This window comes from Anguilla rostrata, chromosome 3 (assembly GCF_018555375.3).
Source record: "Anguilla rostrata isolate EN2019 chromosome 3, ASM1855537v3, whole genome shotgun sequence".
Lineage (NCBI taxonomy): Eukaryota > Metazoa > Chordata > Actinopteri > Anguilliformes > Anguillidae > Anguilla > Anguilla rostrata.
Genome location: NC_057935.1, coordinates 11596063 through 11616132, shown reverse-complemented (window position 1 = coordinate 11616132; position 20070 = coordinate 11596063). Strand labels below are relative to the sequence as shown.

The 20070-nt window shown below is 48.8% G+C and overlaps 1 protein-coding gene across 2 annotated transcripts in view; it reads right to left on the bottom strand.

Annotated features, from left to right (window-relative positions):
* macrod1 (mono-ADP ribosylhydrolase 1) overlaps window positions 1–20070 on the bottom strand; it is a 76436-nt gene continuing 56366 nt past the window's right edge. The window contains exons 5-11 of one of the 2 annotated variants that reach the window (XM_064326136.1): window positions 14915–15031; window positions 5923–6044; window positions 5462–5492; window positions 4181–4254; window positions 2913–2994; window positions 925–960; window positions 1–284 (exon numbers count right to left, since the gene is read on the bottom strand). In XM_064326136.1, the coding sequence (XP_064182206.1) occupies window positions 953–960; window positions 2913–2994; window positions 4181–4254; window positions 5462–5492; window positions 5923–6044; window positions 14915–15031 (434 nt within the window). In that variant the 3' untranslated portion in view covers window positions 1–284; window positions 925–952. The remainder of the gene's footprint in view (window positions 285–924; window positions 961–2912; window positions 2995–4180; window positions 4255–5461; window positions 5493–5922; window positions 6045–14914; window positions 15032–20070) is intronic. The other variant, XM_064326135.1, reaches the window with a different exon arrangement.

The window sequence follows — 20070 nt, the reverse complement described above, 5'->3', positions numbered from 1 at the left end:
TGCCCTTGATAGATTTAATGGGTCGTCTCTGTAGCGCTGTACATTTAACAGATGGAGAAAACGCTTGTTTTCAACAAGAACAGTGTCAGAGGTGCAGCTGAATCACAGATGCACCTCGGCAAACGCAGAGCGCTTCGGGTACAGTGATTCACGCGGGAGAGGGATCTGTGCGGCCCAGCAGCAGACCCGGGGCGAAGAGGACGATCGAGAGGAAGAGGAAACGGTCGGTGTCAAGCAGGCTTTGGCTTCACGGCCACCTCACAGTTTGCTCTTCATCCGGTGATCTGTGAGAAACAAAGTGCCCAGTTCATCATCATCATCATCATCATCACAATCATCATCATCACCATCATCATCATCATCATCATCATCATCATCACAATCATCATCATCACCATCATCATCATCGTCATCATCATCATAACAACAATCAGAAACAATTATCATAACTACAATTAAATTAATCGCACCGATCGGAATCGCGGCCCCGGCCGCGTCGGCCCCTGACGGAGCGCGTGCAGTCAGACAAGCGGCTCCGCTAGCGCGCTAACGGGCATCTGCGCGCGCTCAGGCGGCGGTTCCCTCCGTGTCAATCTCCGCGCCGCGCGGGAGCGGCGGAGGGAGCCCTGTCAGCGGCTGCAGCGCATTAGCAGTCGCTCGAGCGGGCCCGTGTCACTCGCTCAGTTAGTGTCGGTTAGTACAGCCGCGCATTAGCGTCTCACTTTTGTCAGAAATCCGGTGCGCTGTCAATTCAACCCTCATTATGTGTTAGAGAGACAAACACAGGCGCGACAAGCTGTTACTACCGTAAACAGCTACTGTTAATGCGGCTACGGCGTGTGTAGGTCTACAACAAGTACTATATTACAGTTCACAACGGACATGTATCTACGTCACTCCATGCTTTTTTTTTTTTTTTTTTACCTGTCCCTGTACCAAGATTTCTGATTGGTCAGCCAGCTAGGGGAAGGGGGAGGAGGGGGGGTGGGGGGAGGCAAAGAAGGGGGTTCGTGGGGAAAACAAATGTGATAGGCTGAGATGCATATTTTGGGCCCCATGAAACAGTCGCAGTTATATCATCAATGAAACACTGCTGTGACAGGTATGAAATAGGAAATACAGATTTAGATTGATTAATGTAAAAAATATACACAACCAGATTTTCATGAAAACATTTTTCACCTGCAAAGAGGGTGCACCTTCTAATAGCTTAATACTGCCCACAGTAGGCATGAGTTGTTTGAAAACGAGAAGAGTGTGAAGCAGTACCGTGTTGTCGTTTATCGTTACGTGTTACCGTGTAGATACGTTTGGCAATAATGCGTTGTCTGTATTTTTCCGCACTTTCATGGGTGGTGTACTTAACGAATCAATCGACATTAATTTACTGAGCCAAAACGACACAACAATGCAGAAACAGCATGATCATTAAACTGTGCCGTCATGTTTCTTTTCTTTTAACAGCTGCTGGAATTGCGTGCTGAAGTGCAGTAATCCTGAGCCGTGTAAGGCAGTAGTAATGTGCAATGTGGTGTATCGGCAATGTTGTGCAACGTTATCGAGTGGACGAGCGGCGCTCTGTTAGTGTAGTGCTGTGCGTTGCAGTTGCTGTGTTATGTTCAGCTGCGCAGTGGACGCATGTCGCAGCAGTGTTGTTTAGCCTTAATAAAACGGATTCTGCGGTTGTGGTGTCGCCCAGCTGATGTGAAGTTTGATTGCTGCAGTGCTAGTCTTTGGTACTGTAGTATAATTATGACTGTGTGTCTTTTCAATGCAGAGCCATTTTAAACTGTAAACATCAGAAAAATTAAGTCGTATTTGATAGGTTTTTTTCACTATTAGAAGTCAATTTTATGCGAGTGAAAGTAATCATTTAAGAAGTGAAATATTAGCACCTGCCGAGATCCCTCCCCGAGATCCCTAAGCTGTCACTCTTAACTCAAAGGATATTACTTTATGATCTCTATCTGAGCGTTAGGTTTAGAAAAAAAATGAGGTTATAAAATATGCATGAAGTGAATGTTGGGCGTCCTGGAGAGCGGAGAGCGGAGAGTGTGTGTTCTGCAGCGGTTGTGCTCAGCTTTAAGGCATCTGCTTAACGACTGTAATGGAATGGAAGTGTTACGCGGCCGTCCAGCTGCTTGTGTCTGCGCGTTGCTATGGCAGTGCGGGAAGTTTCAGTGGCGTGCCGTGTGATGCAGTTAGCACAGTATTATGGAGTTGATGCACGCTACATTTATAGTGATTATTTTTTTATATTATTTGTGTAGTATTATGGTTTGTATGTGTGGTACAGAGCTCATGTGCAGTATTAAAGTGCAAATACACAGGAGCGCAGCTAGGATTGAGTGAATCTGAACAGTGCCCATTGTGAGAGAGGAAAATCAAGTGAATGATTGCAAAAAAAAGAAAAAAAAGCATACTTAGCCAAGACAGCATGACACCATGATCAATTAAAAAAATACACTTGGCAGATGATCCAAGATTGGCCATTTGCAATGTGTGTTTTTGCCCATTTAAATAAAGGCTTTTTTCACTTTTGTACCGCTGTTGTGAGTGCCTTGATTTTTATCAATTTAATTAATTATGGTGTCTTTTAACCTTGTCTGGGAGAAGCATCCTTTTTTTCCCAACTGATTTATATTGCATTGTTAAGGCGTGGATGTGTGTAGCAGCTCGGTAGCGTAGCGCTATGGAGTGGATGTGTTTGGGTAGCAGTTTTGTAGTGTGGTGCCATGCTGTGGAGTTGTGTACCAGTTTTGTAGTGGTGTCTGCTGTGGAGTGTGTAGCAGTGTTTTAGTGCAGTTATGCATGTGAGCGTGTGTGAGTGCTTGGTAGTATGTGGTAGTAGACGCATTATCATGGAGCGGACGTGTGCAGCTCGGATGGTGTACACCTGTGCAGATGCTCACCGCGTGGGAAGTACTGCGGGAGCCTCTCCTGGTACAGCTCCTCGTCAGACTTCAGAAACACACAGAAGATGACACGATCCAGCTGAAAGAGAGAGAGAGAGAGACGGCGGGGGAAATGGCTCAGCACTCCTTCTGCAAGCCCGCGTCGGCGGAACGTTACCAGAGGACAGAGAAAGGCGACGGGGCCGAGGCGCTGGAGGTCCGCACGCCGGCTGCGTTCAGCGCTGACTCAGCGCTACCGCGGGCACAGCCACCACGCTACAAAAAACGCGGGCTAAGCACCCAACCCAGATATACAAAAAGGAGTTCAAAACCCATCGTGCGTTTTCCTCAACACACAGCCCCCGTTTCCTTTATTACACAGATGGACCGTGATTACAGCAAACGGACTAGCGGCTTCCTGATGAGATGAACTGAGGGTTAGCGTTTGGACGATAGCCCTTAAGCTTAGATCCAGTAAGCCTCCAAGGCTACAGCATAGCTTTCACACTTCTACCCCTGCAGTGGCTGAGCTTCAGATGCTTCTTCCCAAAAAAAGCCTCATAGCTGCTTTACAGAAATAACACACTGGGCATCTTCTGCCGCCAACAAAGGATTTCCAGCAAGCAGCTGATAGAAATCTGACGCCATCAGAAATATGGCAACCGCTTTTCCAGACACGTATCTGAAACAACCTGCCCCCGCGCGCCATCTCTTCCACGAAATATCTGCCCCCCCACCCGCATCCCCCCCCCCCGTCTGTGAGGCACTTAGAACATAGAAGAGCTAGTGGCGTGGAAAACGAGAACTTTAATTAGGAATCTTTAATTAGATATCTTTAATTAGTCATTTCACACGTCTGTGGAGTGAGGAGGGCGAGAGAGGCGCTGTGAATAGTAAACCAACTCAAAGAGTGGGCAGGCTGGGACAGAGGGGGCTGGGACAGAGGGGGCTGAGGCACAGGGAAGGACTGGGAAGGACAGGGCGCTCGGGGTGGGGGGAACAGCGTTCGATGTCCACGTAACTCCGCCAGTCTCTAACTCCCTGTCTCTCTTCCCACGTCTCCGGAGGACACGAACGCTTGTGTATATTAGTCTACTCTGGTCCCGCAAGGAGCCAATTAAATTCAAGCTTTGTGAGGCGTGCGTGCAGACTTAACGGTCCCCCCGGCATGCCGTCCCGTTGCGATGCCTCCCGTGTTCCCCTCCGAGCTCCAGCAACAACAGCAGCGGCAACAGGAGACCTGGAGGGGATCTGGGGGCGGAGTCAGGGGAGGGAGCAGCACACACCTGCGCATGGTGCTCTTCCAGGTACTGCCTGACTGTGGCCAGAGCAACGTCCACGGCTTGATCAGGAGGGTATCCTGCACAGGACGGGGACAGAATGGACACACACACACACACATACACACACACACACACACACACACACACACACACGCACACACACACATGCACACACACGCGCACGCACATACACACACATGCGTGCACACACACACACACACACACACACACACACAGCTGAAAAATTACAGTTGCTGAAACTATGTTCAATCTATCAGCCAGGCCTGACCTGCTCACAAAAATGTTTAACCTGCAATTTTACCCATATTATGCAAATGTGTAAAATTACATCAAAATTATATTCCTGCCCATTCAAGATTTCACAGAAAAATGGGCCGATATTACAAGATCTCATTTTAGTTAAATTGCTGCTCATTCACATCAATGAAAACCACTCCTTTTATGAGTTACATTATCATTGTTATTTTCTGCTCTATTATTATCACTGTTATTTTTCATACTTGCATGAATACAAACAGATATACTCACAAAACTGCCCAAAATTGGCCAAATTGTAAATTAATTCCATGAAAGTTATTTCAGTGTACAATGCAATTAAAAAATAAACAATAACAAAAAGATCAAATCTAGGGTTCCCACTCAGACCAGCCCATGAAGGGTTCACAAAGAAACCAATTAAAATCAACGCTAGCTCTCATGCAAACAGTGCTCTGTACAGCTCGGAGGTGTCTGGTCTCCATTCTGCATAAACAGGGAATTATTCCATTTGAATTCTGATTGTTGATATTTATTAATTATTCAGCTGTCTGGCCGGATGTGCTTCTCTGCCCTTCTCCTCACTCTTGGAGAGGACACATTTATGATGTCCAAACAAATCTGGCGACCTGTGCCCCCATGGGGGGGCGGAGCACACCTGGCCTACGCTGGCGCCTCATGAAGACCCCCCCCCCAGGGCTCTGCCTTTCACCCATTGGCTCTCTCGGGTGTCCGTCAGTTCGGAAGAGCCACTTCCAGACAGCAGATTAAGTCTTTTCTCCTTCCAAGTGTGATCTGGCAGCTGCTCAGAGAGCACGTCTAAAATGCACCGTGAGTCTCGGGGAAGTCTTTGGTGTGCACAAATATGTGCTGAGCCCTGTGCACACACGGCTGTTTACAAACCACTCAGCGCAATGCAGCGCGAGGCCACACGCTTACCCCACACTTACCCCCACACTTACCCACACGCTTACCCACACGCGTGTGCGCCGCGCTCTGTGGACTCACCGTACACGCCGGTGGAGATGCAGGGGAAAGCCTGAGGACACACAGCAAACAAAAAAAAACCAAAAAGGAACAATCTGAGACTCGTGATTACAGATTTCCACAATTTCCACAATGTGATCATGAACGATTTTCTCCTCTCCCTCTCCCACTGTCAATTTACCCCTCCTCCTTTCCTCTCCTGCTCCTTCCCTCCCACCCCTCCTCTGGGATCCTCTGTCTCCCTCCTGAACTCTGCCCTTCCTCAGTCCTCCCTTTCACCCTCCTCATCCTCACCATCCTCTCAGTCTAAGCCTTTCCTGTCATCCTTCCATCCATCATTCTCCACCATTCCACCCCACCCCCACCCGCCCCCATCCGAGCCCTGTTTCAAATTCAGACAGCCTGACGAAAGTCATGTCCCCCAAATCCCCAGAGAGGTGACAGTGAACCGGCACAGGTTCCGGCACCCCCTCCTCCCTCACCACGGTCCTCAGCCGGTGCTCCAGGGCGACGTCCAGGCAGGCGCGGTAACAGCTCCGCAGGCCGTCCCTCTCCCGCTCTCCCACCGGCCCCTGGGCGATGGGCCCCACCGTGTGAATCACGTCTGAAGGGGGGGAGACACACGTGTGTCCGTCACCTCCCGCTCCTTCACCAACCCCCCCGCCGTTACACCCCTCCCTCTCCTCCAGTCTTTCTGCCTTCAGTCCTCCATCCTCTCCCCTTCCCATCTCCACCCAAACCCCCCACTCCGAAACCACCCCCCCCCGCGCGCTCCCCTCTGTCAGGTCGTCCCGTCACTGTGGCCTTATTTACAGCCCCACTCGGCTCCTGTTTACAGCATCGATCGCCCCAGTGTTTGTTTTGTCTGTCACCCGCGCCATACATCAACCGACAGGGAGAGGAGCGACTCCGAGAAGACAGAGGAGAGCGGGCGAGGGAGGAGGTGGGGAAAGGAGTGGGAGAAGGAAGGAAGGAAGGAAGGAAGGAGTGAGGGCCGGAGAGATGGAGGGCGGAGGAGAACGGAGGAGAACGGGGACAGTGTGGAGGCGGGCAAACGGAAGGACGGCCGTGGCAGATGGAGAATCTGGGTCCTCTGGGACGACACGCAAGAGAAGAATCATGGTCACTAAGCATAAAATAACATAACAGCAAAACAAAATTCAAATCCTGCAAATTGAGCAAACGTATCCTTCAAAGAGAATGGAAAAAGCTTGTTTGAAAGAAGTTTGAGGTTTATGGGAAATAAGAGAATGAACAACGATTACAAATAGGAATCACAGCAAGCGAGAAAGTAAATAAAACAAACAGGATTAGAACAAAATGCTCAGCTGAAAGAAATGAAGACCCTCGGGTCACATGGCTTAGCTCATACTTTGAAGAAGTGAGAAAAAAGTGAGGAGTAAAAGAACAGAGGAACAACAGAAAATGGTGAAAAGGGGAGAATGAGAAAGCCAAATGGGGGAAGGGAGAAATGGAGTAAGAGGAAGAAGAAAAAGAACAAGAAAGCGACTGAGTGAAATGGAAGCGTGGGGTGGGGGGGGGCTGGGAGAAATTGCTGGATCGCATTGCTGCGTTTTCGTTTTTTTCCCCTGACTGCCGCTCAGTACGTGCTTCCTCCGCCCTGCCTCCATCTTCCCTGAGGGCGCGTGCGTCTGTTCTGGCCTGCCTGACACTCTGAGCTGGAGAAGGGTCCGGAAAAAAGGCACGGGCCACAGCCCGAGGACACAACAGCTCAGACTGCGGGATGGGAGAAGGCACTCCGCTCACGCCTGAACACACGTGTGTAGAGACCGCTCGGCCGGCTCGTGTGTCCGTGGGGATTAAGGCTGCGTCCTGCGCCACCCGCCATTTTAATGCCCTTAATGGTCAGGCTTTTATTGTCATGGCAGCCTTTTAAGACCCCCCCCCCCCCCCTCCACCAGCCCCCCCAGCCCTGCCTGGGAAAGGCCAGCGGGGCTGTTGCTCAGTGGGGTGGACATGTAGGCCAAACGCAGGGGTGGGCTTTTGCACAAAGGAGGGTGTTGCCTCCACCCACCCAGCCACCTCACCTGGGGACACGGCCACCTGACACCTCCTGTCACCCTGTTACACCCCCCCCCCCCGAATCCCTGACCAGTCACCAGTGTCAGCTCAATCAAAGGGTCAAGACAAAAAAATAATAATAATTCCACAGGAGAAGACAGAATGGAGCTAAGAATAATCACAAAAAAAATACAATGACGTTTGGGAGTGATGGGAAGGCTTTCTGTCATCCAGGGTTAAAAATCCCTCCCTCCTTCCTCTCTAGTCTCGCTCTGAGCTCTCAGCCGCGCCACTCTCGGTTTCAGTCCTTTTTGCTGTCCTTCTGATGCCTCTCAAGACGCTGTTTGCTGGAACGAGTCAATATTTACAAGTGCTCCAGCGCTCGGAACAACGCAGCGCAGCGTAACATCGCCGGAATGCAATCGCCGAACCCAATTAAAACGCCGAGCCCGCAACGCCGCGACAGCGCCGGCTAATTAGCGACGGAGCCGTTCCGCTGGTCATCGCCGCTCCGCGCCCTGAAGGTGCTGCTGTGCGCCCGCCCGTCTGAAGGAGGGGCGCCGAGTCTCAAAGGAGCGCTAAGATTCGGCGGCGGGACCTCTGGGAGCTCGGAGGAGCCGGGACCCGCGGACCTGCTCTCCTCTCACCCCGGCAGAGCGTGGGCGCGATCAATCGCCGGCCCGACGAGAGCCGGGGGAAAGAAAGAAGAAAAAAAAAAACAGGTGATCTGGCTGAAAACCCACACAGTGACCATGGAAACCAATTAAGGGCTGAGTAACCCGGCTCCCCCCCTCCCCCACCCCCACCACCCCCTCAGCACTCCCACTGCCCTGGAGGACTACAGTTTGCCCCCTCCCTGTGTGTGTTACCAACTCAAACCTTTCTCTCATCCACCCTGCTATGGAATTTAATTACATGGCAAAGGCCCCGGTGCCTCAGTCTGTGACACGCTCCACGGCCCACTGGCACGGACGATTCGCAGATACTTCCTCCTCCGGTCAGGGAAGAGGGCCAATAGCGCGCTCGGGCGGTGTTTCCCAAAGCGTGCCATTGGCCACTAAGGGCAGGTGTCCCGTGAGCACTGCAGGGAGGGAGGGAGGGATACAGTTGACAGGATACTCCCTTGTTAAAAATTCAGTCCTCTGGCCTTCACAAGTGTTCCAGAATTTGTTCAAAAATAGAAAAAGCTAACTACTCACAGAAAAGGATGAGGTCTGTGTGAAGACAGTGACCCGTAAACCACCCTTTCCAATAATTACACACTGTAAAGGTTGTAATCTGCCACTGCTACTCAAAAGCCTATGCATGGTAATGATAACGATTAATAGTTCAAACTCAGAAAACAACCGTCACCATTATCATTTCTCTAACTGCCAGTATTCAGTCTAAGGACGGTAACTTCACTGAGGATCTCCCGACATGGATGGACTAGGAAGTACGACCGAGATAAACCTCAGGGACATTCGGGGCACATATTTACATTTGTACCGGCAGCCCAGACTCACAGAGCGTTCGTCTCTTAACGGATGATCAAGAGCAAACACGTCGGCAGCACTCTGTACTCTGCACTGAAGGGCCTCTCACACGCGCTCACAGCAAACGAAGAATTATCCCAACAATGTCAAATCTGGCTGTGTTAATGTCATCGAGACCAGCAGGGCCTCTGCACGGGGACAAGGGAAGCCGGGGGAATTACTGCACAAATCCCTCAGTCTCTCTGGTGTTGCAGTGGACAGCACAAGAGCACAGGAGTATTGCGTTAGACAGCTGAGCAAGGGAAGGAGGGAGGGAGGGAGGGAGGGAGGGAGAGAGAGAGCAGAGGGGAGAGAGAGAGCGGGGTGTAGAGACAGAGAGAGAGAGAGAGAGTGAGAGGGAGTGGGGGAGAGAGAGAATGAAAGTGTGTGTGTGTTTGACAGAGGCAGAGACAGAGAGAGAGAGAGAGAGCAGGGTAGAAAGAAAAAGCGAGAAAGGGAATGGGGGAAAGAGAGAATGAAAGTGTGTGTGTGTTTGACAGAGAGAGAGAGAGAGAGCAGGGTAGAGAGAAAGAGAGAGATAGAAAGAGTGGGGGGAGAGAGAATGAAAGTGTGTGTGTTTGACAGAGAGAGAGAGGGGGAGAGAGAGAGAGAGAGAGGGACAGAGAGAGAGAGAGAGAGACAGAGAGAGAGAGATGGAGAGAGAGAGAGAGAGAGCGAGAGGGGGAGAGAGAGAGAGAGAGAGGTTCCTAGAGGAAGGGGTGTTTGTTCGTTTGCTGGTGCAGTTTTTAATTAGCGTTAATTGGCCACAGAGGGAAGAGGGACCAGGGGCATGGAGATTGATGCAGGAGATCTCTGCTCGTTTTTCCTCACTAACAATCGGGGCTGTTTGTTTTCCACGGCCCTGGCTCTGACCCGTGGGGCAGGCTTCGTATTGGTACACAGGTTGGCTTTGGGACTGGGGTGCCGATCGGCTCCCTCCCCCCAACAGCCCCCCCCCCCCCCACCCGCACCTTCCCGCCCCCTGCCACCGCCAGCGACTCCTCTCCGTTTGAGTGGCGCTGGATTGAAAAGCAGCATTACCTCACCCTCTGTAACTCCCTCCTCCTCGCTCGCACTTCTTACATTTTCCAAGTTCAAAGAGCCCTCCTGGCGCAACGCAGAATTACAAAAGCCAGATCTGAATCCGGCAAACAGGAAGAAAAAAAATACGGCATACAATAATCGAAATGCAATGGTGCGATGGTACGATAGCTACAATAGTAAAAAAAAAAGAAGAAAATAATAAGGAATAATAAATGAGTTGCTAATAACTCACGTAAAAAAAAAAAAATAACAGTCTCTCTCTGTCTGGGATCAATTGTAATCAAAACTCCCATGTCAGGAATTACATTTCTGCATGTTCTCCTGAAGCGTACAGCCTAGTCTTGAACCAAGAACGTACCAGTAAAAGAGCAACAGAGAGCAGGTCTACACCTGCCATTCTCTTTACAGGATATTTTTATTAATGATATACTGTAGGCCTGGATTCAATCAACATGTTTTCCAGAGGAGAGCAACAAGCAGCAGACATCTGTAAAGGGCTGAGTTGACTGGCACGTCATTAATTTCCCCGAATTAAAGCATTTGGAGAATTGTCGTGTCAAACGCGGGAGCGATTTGCAATTTATATTTATACGTCTGTCGTTGGGGATTGCTTGTTCCAGGCGCACATAAAGAGGCCGATATGCAGGGTGCACAGTCACCTTCTTTCGCACTCAACCGAGCCTTGCAAATAAATGTAAATGTTCGGCTGTTTTCAAAGCAAACACATTTTTTTCCCCATTAATTTCGGTGAAAGCTGAAATTGTCAAAATGTGAGAAGCTGACGCTCGGATTCAATTTAGAGATAACAGCGGTGACAGACCTTCTCCCTTATTTTACCGAGCAGGTGCGCGTGTGAACGTTCGCTCGCCGTCGGCCTGTGACAGGGGCCGAGGGCGTGGCACGGACCTTCACCCGCCCCAGACAGGTAGTCGGGCACTACGGGGGGGGAGGGTCCGCACATTTTTTTGAGGCTCCGTTTAAATTTTTTTGGGTGAGCATTCAGCACCCCACTTCTCACATGTGAAGGTAATGGAACTCTGCCTTGGACCTTTAAATTGACTCAACCTGCGACCCTGTGGTCTGCTTTACTGTCAGCGTGTCCCAATGGCCGAATCGTGTCCACTGGATGCGTGCAGGTTCTGGTCTCTGTTCCGACCCAGGTATTGACAGCTATTGGGAGCTTGAATCTCCTGGTGCCGATCAGCCGCTGGTGAGGAGTCACCCCACTGCCCCTCAGCATTGCGAGGCTCCAGCTGTCAGCGTGTGGCAGGACACAAGCAGGGGTTCTGTTTGTACAGTATGTTCTGGCGGGGTTCGCTCTCGCTGCCTGCTGGACGCTCCTGTCCTCCCGGCTGGCGCTGTGAGCGTAACGCGCTGAGCCCGAGGCCCAGGTGGCTGGAGGGGACTCTTCATCTCCAGGCATCACAGAGCCGTGCGGCGAAAAAGAGTTCCTCTTTCTTCGCTCCCCCCCCCCCTCTCTCTCACTCTCTCTGTCTCTCACTGTGACTCTCCCTCCACCCCACTGTGCTTCTCACACACTTAATGCTGCCACAAGCTGTTTCCTAGCAGCGCTGCCACATCGGCCTCCGCGGCGCGCCGAACACACACGCTGACAGAGCTCGCGCGCGCTACGCAAACGCTTTTGTATCGCCTCCTTCTGCTCGGGACCCCTGTCGACTCACAACCCTCTTCGCATACGACAACAAAAGATCCAGCCATGGGCGCGCTATCTGAGTGGACGTGGACCACTTTTCAAGATGACATGACACTATTTTATTTTACACCTCTCACGTTCTCCGGCCCGATCATATACAGCCGCACGTTTACCAGAGCTCCTGCGAGGTATAGAACAGCTTCACACAATTGTACTCATCAGCACAGAACGGGTTGCAATCATTGGACGATTTTCACAATAGTAATTTGGCAACTTAAAACCTTTGCGATTGTTGTCATTATCTTAAATCCTACGAGTAACTCCAGCTCAAGGGCAGTTGGCAGGGGCTGGCGGTGTGGTTTAGAGTCTGGATTTAAAACTCAGGCCCCACGGTGCAGCACTGCTGTAGATCAGAAGACCCCGCGCCTGCCAGTGTGTTTTGTGTGCCCCCCCTACATATAGTTCTGAACGCTTTTCATTCTACCGAATGTGACCAATGCAATCAAAGCACCATGAGGGGAAATGGAAGGGCTGAAATCGACTGCCGCATCGAGGAACTGGGAGGCAGAAGAGATGCAATCGGGATTCTGAAACTCCAGCTGAAAGGTAGTCCGGGTGATTGATGATTGAGGCCGGCGGAACATAATGAATCTGATGTTCTTAAACCATCCCCTACAAATCCAGAACCCATTCTACAAACTCCAGGCCAGTACAGCAGTAGCACAATACACACTATTCCCACTGTGCCCCTGTCCTTCAGTTAACTGTCGATATTTTCTCATAAGACCATACGGTAGCATATTGTCTTTTTTTTGGGGGGGGGGGGGGGGCGGATTTAAAGACATCATTTCTATCGAATAAGTCAAATCACCAGCCAAGTCCCCTCCTGTCCAAAGCCCTCAGTTGTATACATTGGCCAATGGACTATACGCGCAGCCTGTTAAATCCATATGGATTTACTAGGGTGAAGTTTTTAAAAGTGCTGGGTGTGGGTCGATACAGTAATGCATGCTCGCTCTCTCTCTCTCTCTCCTCCCCTCTCTCCAAGGGGGTGGGGGAGCTATAAATTAAAGTGGGGAATTACTGCTAAGTGTGGGAATAAATTAAAGTGCGCTTGCATCTGTAAACACAGTCTGACTACGTAATTATTGCACACTCCTACTGAGAGAGGGAAAAGGGGAGGGGGGGGGGGCAGGGAATTAGGGGAGGGAGAGAGGGAGTGGTGATTGCCTGGTGATGCCTGGCAGTCATTGTGAATCAGTGTGTCACAGCGCAGGAGGCTGAAGAGGAGCCTGCGCGTCAGGGCTAGCATGGAAGGGCTCAGCGCGGCAGTACGCACTTCAGACCGTCCCTGCGCCCGTTCGCCTCCCATTTCCAACGCTCGCACGCTCCATACTGAAAAGTGCCCGTGCTGTAGGACCACTCCACAACACTTGGCGCGTCCCCTTTAATGCAAATTCCGCTTTGAAATTGTGAGCGCTTGCACGGGGGAAACGGGGGAGGGGGGGGGATCATGACAAACACGTGTGGGCGTGTGAGTCGAACGCCGCGTCGCGGCCCACGTTACCTTGGGGCCGCGCGTTCGTTCCCGTTCACTTCCGCGCGGCGACAAAGCCCGACAGGAGCGCCTCCACTCAGCCGCCCGGACACCTGTGAGCTCTCCAGCTTCCTCCCACATGCAAACGCCTCACAATGGAGCAGATGCGCGTGAAAAGCCAGGCGCCCCCCCCCCCCCATCCCAAACGTAGCCGTCGACCCATCCGCGGAATACAGGGGGGGAGGTTTGGGGGGGGGGACCGAGAACACATTCACATATGCTGTGAGTATGGGGGGGGCGAGAACGCATTCACATATGCTGTAAGTATGGGGGGGGGAGTTTGTGGGGGGGCCGAGAACGCATTCACATATGCTGTGAGTATGGGGGGGGGGCAGTTTGGGGGGGTGAGAGCGCATTCATATATGCTGTGAGTATGGGGGGGGGTTTGTGGGGGGGGCGAGAGCGCATTCACATATGCTGTGAGTATGGGGGGGGGGGGCAGTTTGGGGGGGGTGAGAACGCATTCACATATGCTGTGAGCGTCGGCACGCCCCCTCCCCGTGAGCTCAGATGGCGAATGCGAGGGCCAGGGTGTGGAAGCAGAGAGAGAGTGTCTGAGGCGTTGGAATCCCAGCCCTCTCTCCCAGATAGTGCTTATTGGCAAACAAAAACATGTGGCGAGTGCATTCTGGGCAGGAAGTACGGCGGTCCGCCCTCCTCGCGGTAGGTGAGAAATTAAATTTGAGACCCTCCTCTAAATCGCACCGGAAAACAGAGGCAGTTAACCACGCGCTCCCCCCGGTCCCGCAGAACCCCCGACGGCCATGTTTCCCTGTTAAAATAAAAAAGAAAAACGGTCATTTCTAGAACATGGATTGTTTCGTGCAGCTCAGTCATTAATAAAAGCGCACGGACATTTCTAACCGGTTTATATCCCCCCCCCCCGGCTTGGCTTTGGCCTCGCTGCACCGTGCCGCTCCCCACACTTGAAAGAGTGTGTGTGCAAAACAGGGTCTGGCTGCCGTCCCTCCAGCCTGGTGGTCCCGTTTTACAGCAAAACAAACGCATGAGCGCGCCAGGATCCCGAGCTGATGCTGGGAAATACACTGTAGGCTCAACATGCAACCCACATTATGCACTGGTGGCAGCAAACGGAGGTGATTAGCCAGAATTTTATGTGCCACGTATAAATTCGGTCTAAGTAACTCCCCGGTGCACAATAAGCTTAATCCCATTTCAAACTGTAAAAATAAAAAAATTTTAAAAACGAAATCAACAAACGTGTCGCCTACATAATGACTACTAAAACACATCGGATATTCACAATTAGGCGCGAAAGGCATGCGCATAAAACTTGCTCCATAAATCCTGGTTAAAAATATAAAATTGAAGGAAAAAAAAGGAAAATCCAGTTTCTTAGTGTGGAAATAGAAAAGCATGTTAGCAAGACAACAGCATGAAATAATAGGTAACAGATGATAAATGTAACCATTAATCACCATACATACGTACATACTTGCATACAGTACCTGCATATAGGTCTGAATACAGGACAGTTATCATATACGTCTTAAATAAGTGTTAAGTGAACCACAGTATAACAGTGGTTTTAATATGGCTTGAAATTGTTTTACTTTCAAGTCAGCGACCCCGATGTGAAACCAGCAAAAGCCAAAACCTGAAAGGAAGAGCTGGTAACTCACGCTTGGCAGGCAGGCCATATGCTCCGGTGATTTTGGCTTGGCCCGTTTCACACCCTCCCAGAGTGGCGCATTCCTTCTTCAGCAGAGGTCCAGCCCCGCGGTGAATGGATCCGTCCACTGTGGAGAGGGGCGGGGCGGGCGTGGGGGGGGGGGTGGTAAGAGAGAAGGGAAGAGAGAGTAGTCACAGGAGAATCTGAGCCATTCTATCCTTTCATTTGAAATGTTTCAAAACTCCTAATAAAATCAAATTGAGACCACGTATTTGGTGAAAATGTGGTATGAGTTCTGAGATCTCAAACCTGAGTAAGTAAATATTTAGACCATGACACGACTTCCACGAACTGAACCAAGACTCTCAATTTCAGGGTCCAAATCAGGGTCACAAGACTGCAGTAAGTGGCCCTTTGGTAAGATGCCTCTGCATTAGTGTGACCAGCTGAAAACTGAGCATGAAATACTGACACAATGATGCAGTTAATGGTCAACAACCATGAAAAACATGTCAACTCTACAGGTATACTGGAGGTTTATCCAGTAAATAGAACATCTCTAGGATAGGCCTGGCATAATAGTTTCTTAAGAATGTATGCCTGAACATCACTGGACTTGAAAAAATGTAATTTAAAAGAGAATACATGGGGCCAGAGGCACAGACACACAAATACACACACGCACACATACACACACACACACACAAATTCAGCACAAAGACATTTTTTTGCCAGCCATATGGGGGTCATCCTTTCTGCTGTAGGGCAGAGTACTGCATCTGTGGCCCAGTTTGTGAATCGTTGCATCACTTTGCGTAATGTACAAAATGATTGACGGTTGTCACTACTGATGGCAACAGTTTTGCTTCATTGGCAATGTCTAAATTGGTCACACCGATAAGCACTTTGACATTTTGACTTTGATTCCAAGAGAGGGAAATGGGAGAGAGAGAGAATGAGGGAGGGAGAAAATGAGAAAGTGGGAGAGGAAGTGATAAAGATTTAAAAATAGCATTGGGCAGAGAGATATGGATAGATAAGGGTAGAGAGTGGGAAAAAAAGATGGAATCTAAAGATGGAGAGTGGCAGGGTGAAAGTGTAGGAGTTTCACACAAACATAAAACGTTCTTTCTTTCTTCACTATGAGGCAAAACAAACTGACTCCAGGAGAGTACTGTACCAGTATCAGTTGATCTTTTTCAAGGTGTGAATATCGGGCTAATTTCAGCATTGCGACGCTCCTTTGTCACACGCACACGCGGCAGTGACACATACATGTCATTAAAAAAACTATTATAACAAGTGCGCTGTTCTCACCGGCACGCGGGGGGTTCAAATTCCCCACAGTACGGATCAACCATCCAAGTCATTCCATTTCAGCAAATAATTAGAAAGGCATATGTGAAGAATTCACGAGTAGCGCGAGTATGAAACGCGGCGGCGAAATTAAGACAGCGAGAGCGAGAGCAATAAACGAGAGAGACCGGAGGGGGCGGACGACGGGAGGAGAGAAAAGGGTTATTTCATCGTCACTTTAATTCACCTGTCATTGCTGAGATGTTATTGATAACGTGGTTGTCACTCGAAGGCCCGTGGTTACCAAACGATCGCACCTTTTTGTTGTGCAGACGAAAGAGAGGGAGGGACTGACTGAGCACAACGGCTCAAACTCGCAATTCAAACGTTTGACAGAAAGCCTCACTGCCAACCTTTACCCTCAGCACAAATGCCATCTCCTCCATTCAAACGCATTACTGGGATGAGCAGGGCGAGAGAGGGAGGGGCTTTCATAAAATCAGCTCCAGTAAGTATTCCGTTGAACGATGAAGCCCATGCTCAGCACAAGCCTCTTATTTGCGTGGAAATTTAAGACCTCTGAAAAGCAGGTTTGCCTTCTGAGCACGATTAATGGTTTTGTAATCTCAACAACACAAAGAAGCTCAATAAATCTCTAACATTTGCAATTCAAATGTTACAGCTGTTTATATGTTTGTTCAACCTTAAGGGATAAATGATAAAATACTTTTCATGCAATGGGAAAAAAACATATCGCTCATTGGTAAAAAAGGTAGAGAGTTTTCTGAGATCAATGTCACACCATTTTCATTGGATCTCTGATAATGGGCTGACGCGTCCTCAGATTTACTCTGGATAACACATGACGCAATGGCACTGAAAGTGAATTATGGTATGATACACTGAAGTCAAATATACTGATGTCAAATGAAATTTTAGTCCACCAAAAATCATTGTAGTGAATTTACTGTGCGAGTTTAAAGGTCAAAGATACATCATGTTTTTAGGTGGACCTCATCAAACAACACAGTATTATCATAACCAACTTTTCAATTTCTGCACCTCTGAGAATAATACTACTCTAAATGTCTGCAATTAGTCTATTTTAGACCCGACTGACCCAAATTCCGCTCTCATATTTCATATTGGTGGACTATGTGCTTTTGTAATTACCCTCTTAAAACTTCAACTTTCAGTGTCATCACGAAACGATTCAGACACCGTGCTGTCCATTGTGTTTGGAATGCACACCACTGACCCAACGGGGTGCTCCTGTGCACTGACTGCATAATTACCTGCTTCGCAGAACTTTGCTTTGTTAACTGGTTATTATTTTCATGCTGACTGTGACCATACTGGCCCTGCACTTTGATGTTGTTTAAAAACATGAGCTGTCAACTCCATTCAATGTCTTGACTAATTTTGCTTATTTTTCAGTTAAAAAAAAAAAAAAAAAAAAACCTATTTGAAAAGGAAGTCACCTCACCTACCATTTCCAGTGTAAATTATTAGAGAAAGGACAGATAATTCTGCAGGCCGGTACAGACCTATGAGACCGAGAGTAAACCAATGGCAATGTGTCAGCCACCAGAAATCAGTATGAAGGAGGGATAAAGACAAGTTGCCATGACAAGTAATGGCGGATCAATGCGATTTGTCAGGGGGTTAAACCCTTTGAAATCCCTCCGAGGCGCCGCTGTGAGTTAGCTTAGCGAAATGCTGAAGGCTGCAGGGGGTATGGTAAACACAGCCATATCCTAGATATTGAGAAAAAGACTCATTTAAATTGAGACATCGTGCGTGCCCCCCGACAGTTTTCTTAACTTCTCTCTAATTTAACAAATCATTCAATTGCACACAGGCTAAACTATGGCCAAGAAATCAGGCTTCATAGTGAAGGTTTTTCATCTTGATTTTTCTGCAGTTGTAGGATTTCAGTGGCAATCTGGCAACCCTGCAGGCGGCGTTTGAATTAGGCTCCGTTTGGAGTAGTCCTCTGTTTTTTGATGTTTTTTTTTTTTTTTAACTTTGGATAAGTAACCGTTTTCAGAAACACAAACTGCACTTCAGGGCCACCCATAGGCAGCCCTAGAATCTAAACACAATTAATGCCAAACAATATCTTCCCCAGAGTCAAAGCAGTTCCTGCAATTCCTTAACAACATGAGCTTCGTGTACACCATTTAAACGTCAGCAATAGGCTGCACAACACTAGCCTCAGACTGCATCCATCACATTTTTTGAATGTGATCTATTAGCTGAAATATCGTAAAAAATAACATTTTGTCCATGAGTATGAATGAAATGTACTATGATCAGAGTTGAGTGTTGAAATATATAGGGACCAATTTGGAAAATGAATCATTTGGGGAGCATTTCATATGATATAAACAGCAGGAAAATAAGAAGATGGAATTATATGGCTGTGAGATGCTGCACCCAAACCAAAGAATCCATTACCGTTATGGTTATTTCTGTGGAAAATCTTGAAAGGTAGAAAACTCTTGGTACTGCATTGGTAAAGGGTACGTCCTGCTATTAGCATAACTTTGCAGATGAATCTCATTGGATATATGCAAATTAGAGTTCTTGCATGTATGCTTAGCTTCAGACATAATGTTACACTGTTGTTATGTCTTCTCAGTTATCTTGTGCTGTATCCTGAGCCATGTCCCTGTCTAGGGAGATAGACAGTTGATCTATATAGGACTGCCAGGTTCTATATTCTACAAAAGATAAATTTAGAACAAAACAATAACGTTATTTTTGTTGCAACAAAAATTCTATCAGAACCTGAATGTGAGAGAAAGACAGGGATGATACAGGAGAGGTGCGTAGAGAGAAAGATGGAGAGAGAGAGAGAGAGAGAGAGAGAGAGAGGGACAGAGAGAGAGATAGAGACAGAATAAGGCTTGATTACACAGAGGAGTTCATTGTACACAGTTCGGCCGAGAAAGAGGCAGCTCAGTGAGTCAGTCAGTGTTTGTCAGAGGTGGGGGGGGGGGAGCGTTGGCCTTGGGGACCATCCAGCCTTCCTGTGTCATCGCCCACACCTCCCCTTTATAGACTCAGACAGGGAGAGCGGCCTCGTTAGCAGGTGCTAATTGGCTCCATGCTAACGAGGTTGGAAGCCTGCAACATGTCAGGAAAGTGCACAGATGAATGTGCACACACACCCTCATCACACACACACACAAATGCACACAAACGCACATACACACACACACGCGCACACACACAAGCACACACACACGCACAAACACAGGCACGCATGCACACACGCACGCACAAACACACACACACACACACACTCATACACAGACTGAGACAGAGCTTCTGGTGCAGTTCTCAGTTTAGAGCAGACCTGATGGCTTGCAAAGGTTTCCTAGGGAAATATGGCGAGCGTGCCCAGCCAACATGGATTTTTGCCACCTGGAATTTTTCATAATTTTTTATCTCAATCTGAAACCCTGCCATAAAACCTCAGTTTAAAGGGGACATACAGCACATGGATATGACAGGACAGAGATTTTATCTTACATCCACATATTACAGAAATCAACAACAAAAAACCAACAGGCAATTACAAAAGGAAGTATATTTCCACAGTGCACTCAAACACATTAGCAGGCACACAAGTTCACATGCAGCATAAATTCCAACGCATTATTGAAATGATGAATTAGACAGAAATTTGTTTCCACAGAAAAAAACCTTCAAACCTTCATTTGCAACTCATCTCAGTGCCAGTCAGTGTCTGATTGGAGGGTTGGAGTAAAAAATTGTCCCCTTAAGTGACCAACTGGAGGATCTGCCAACATGCAACAGATCAGCAGACTAAAAAAAGCCTGCCCCCATAAAGGCAGTACG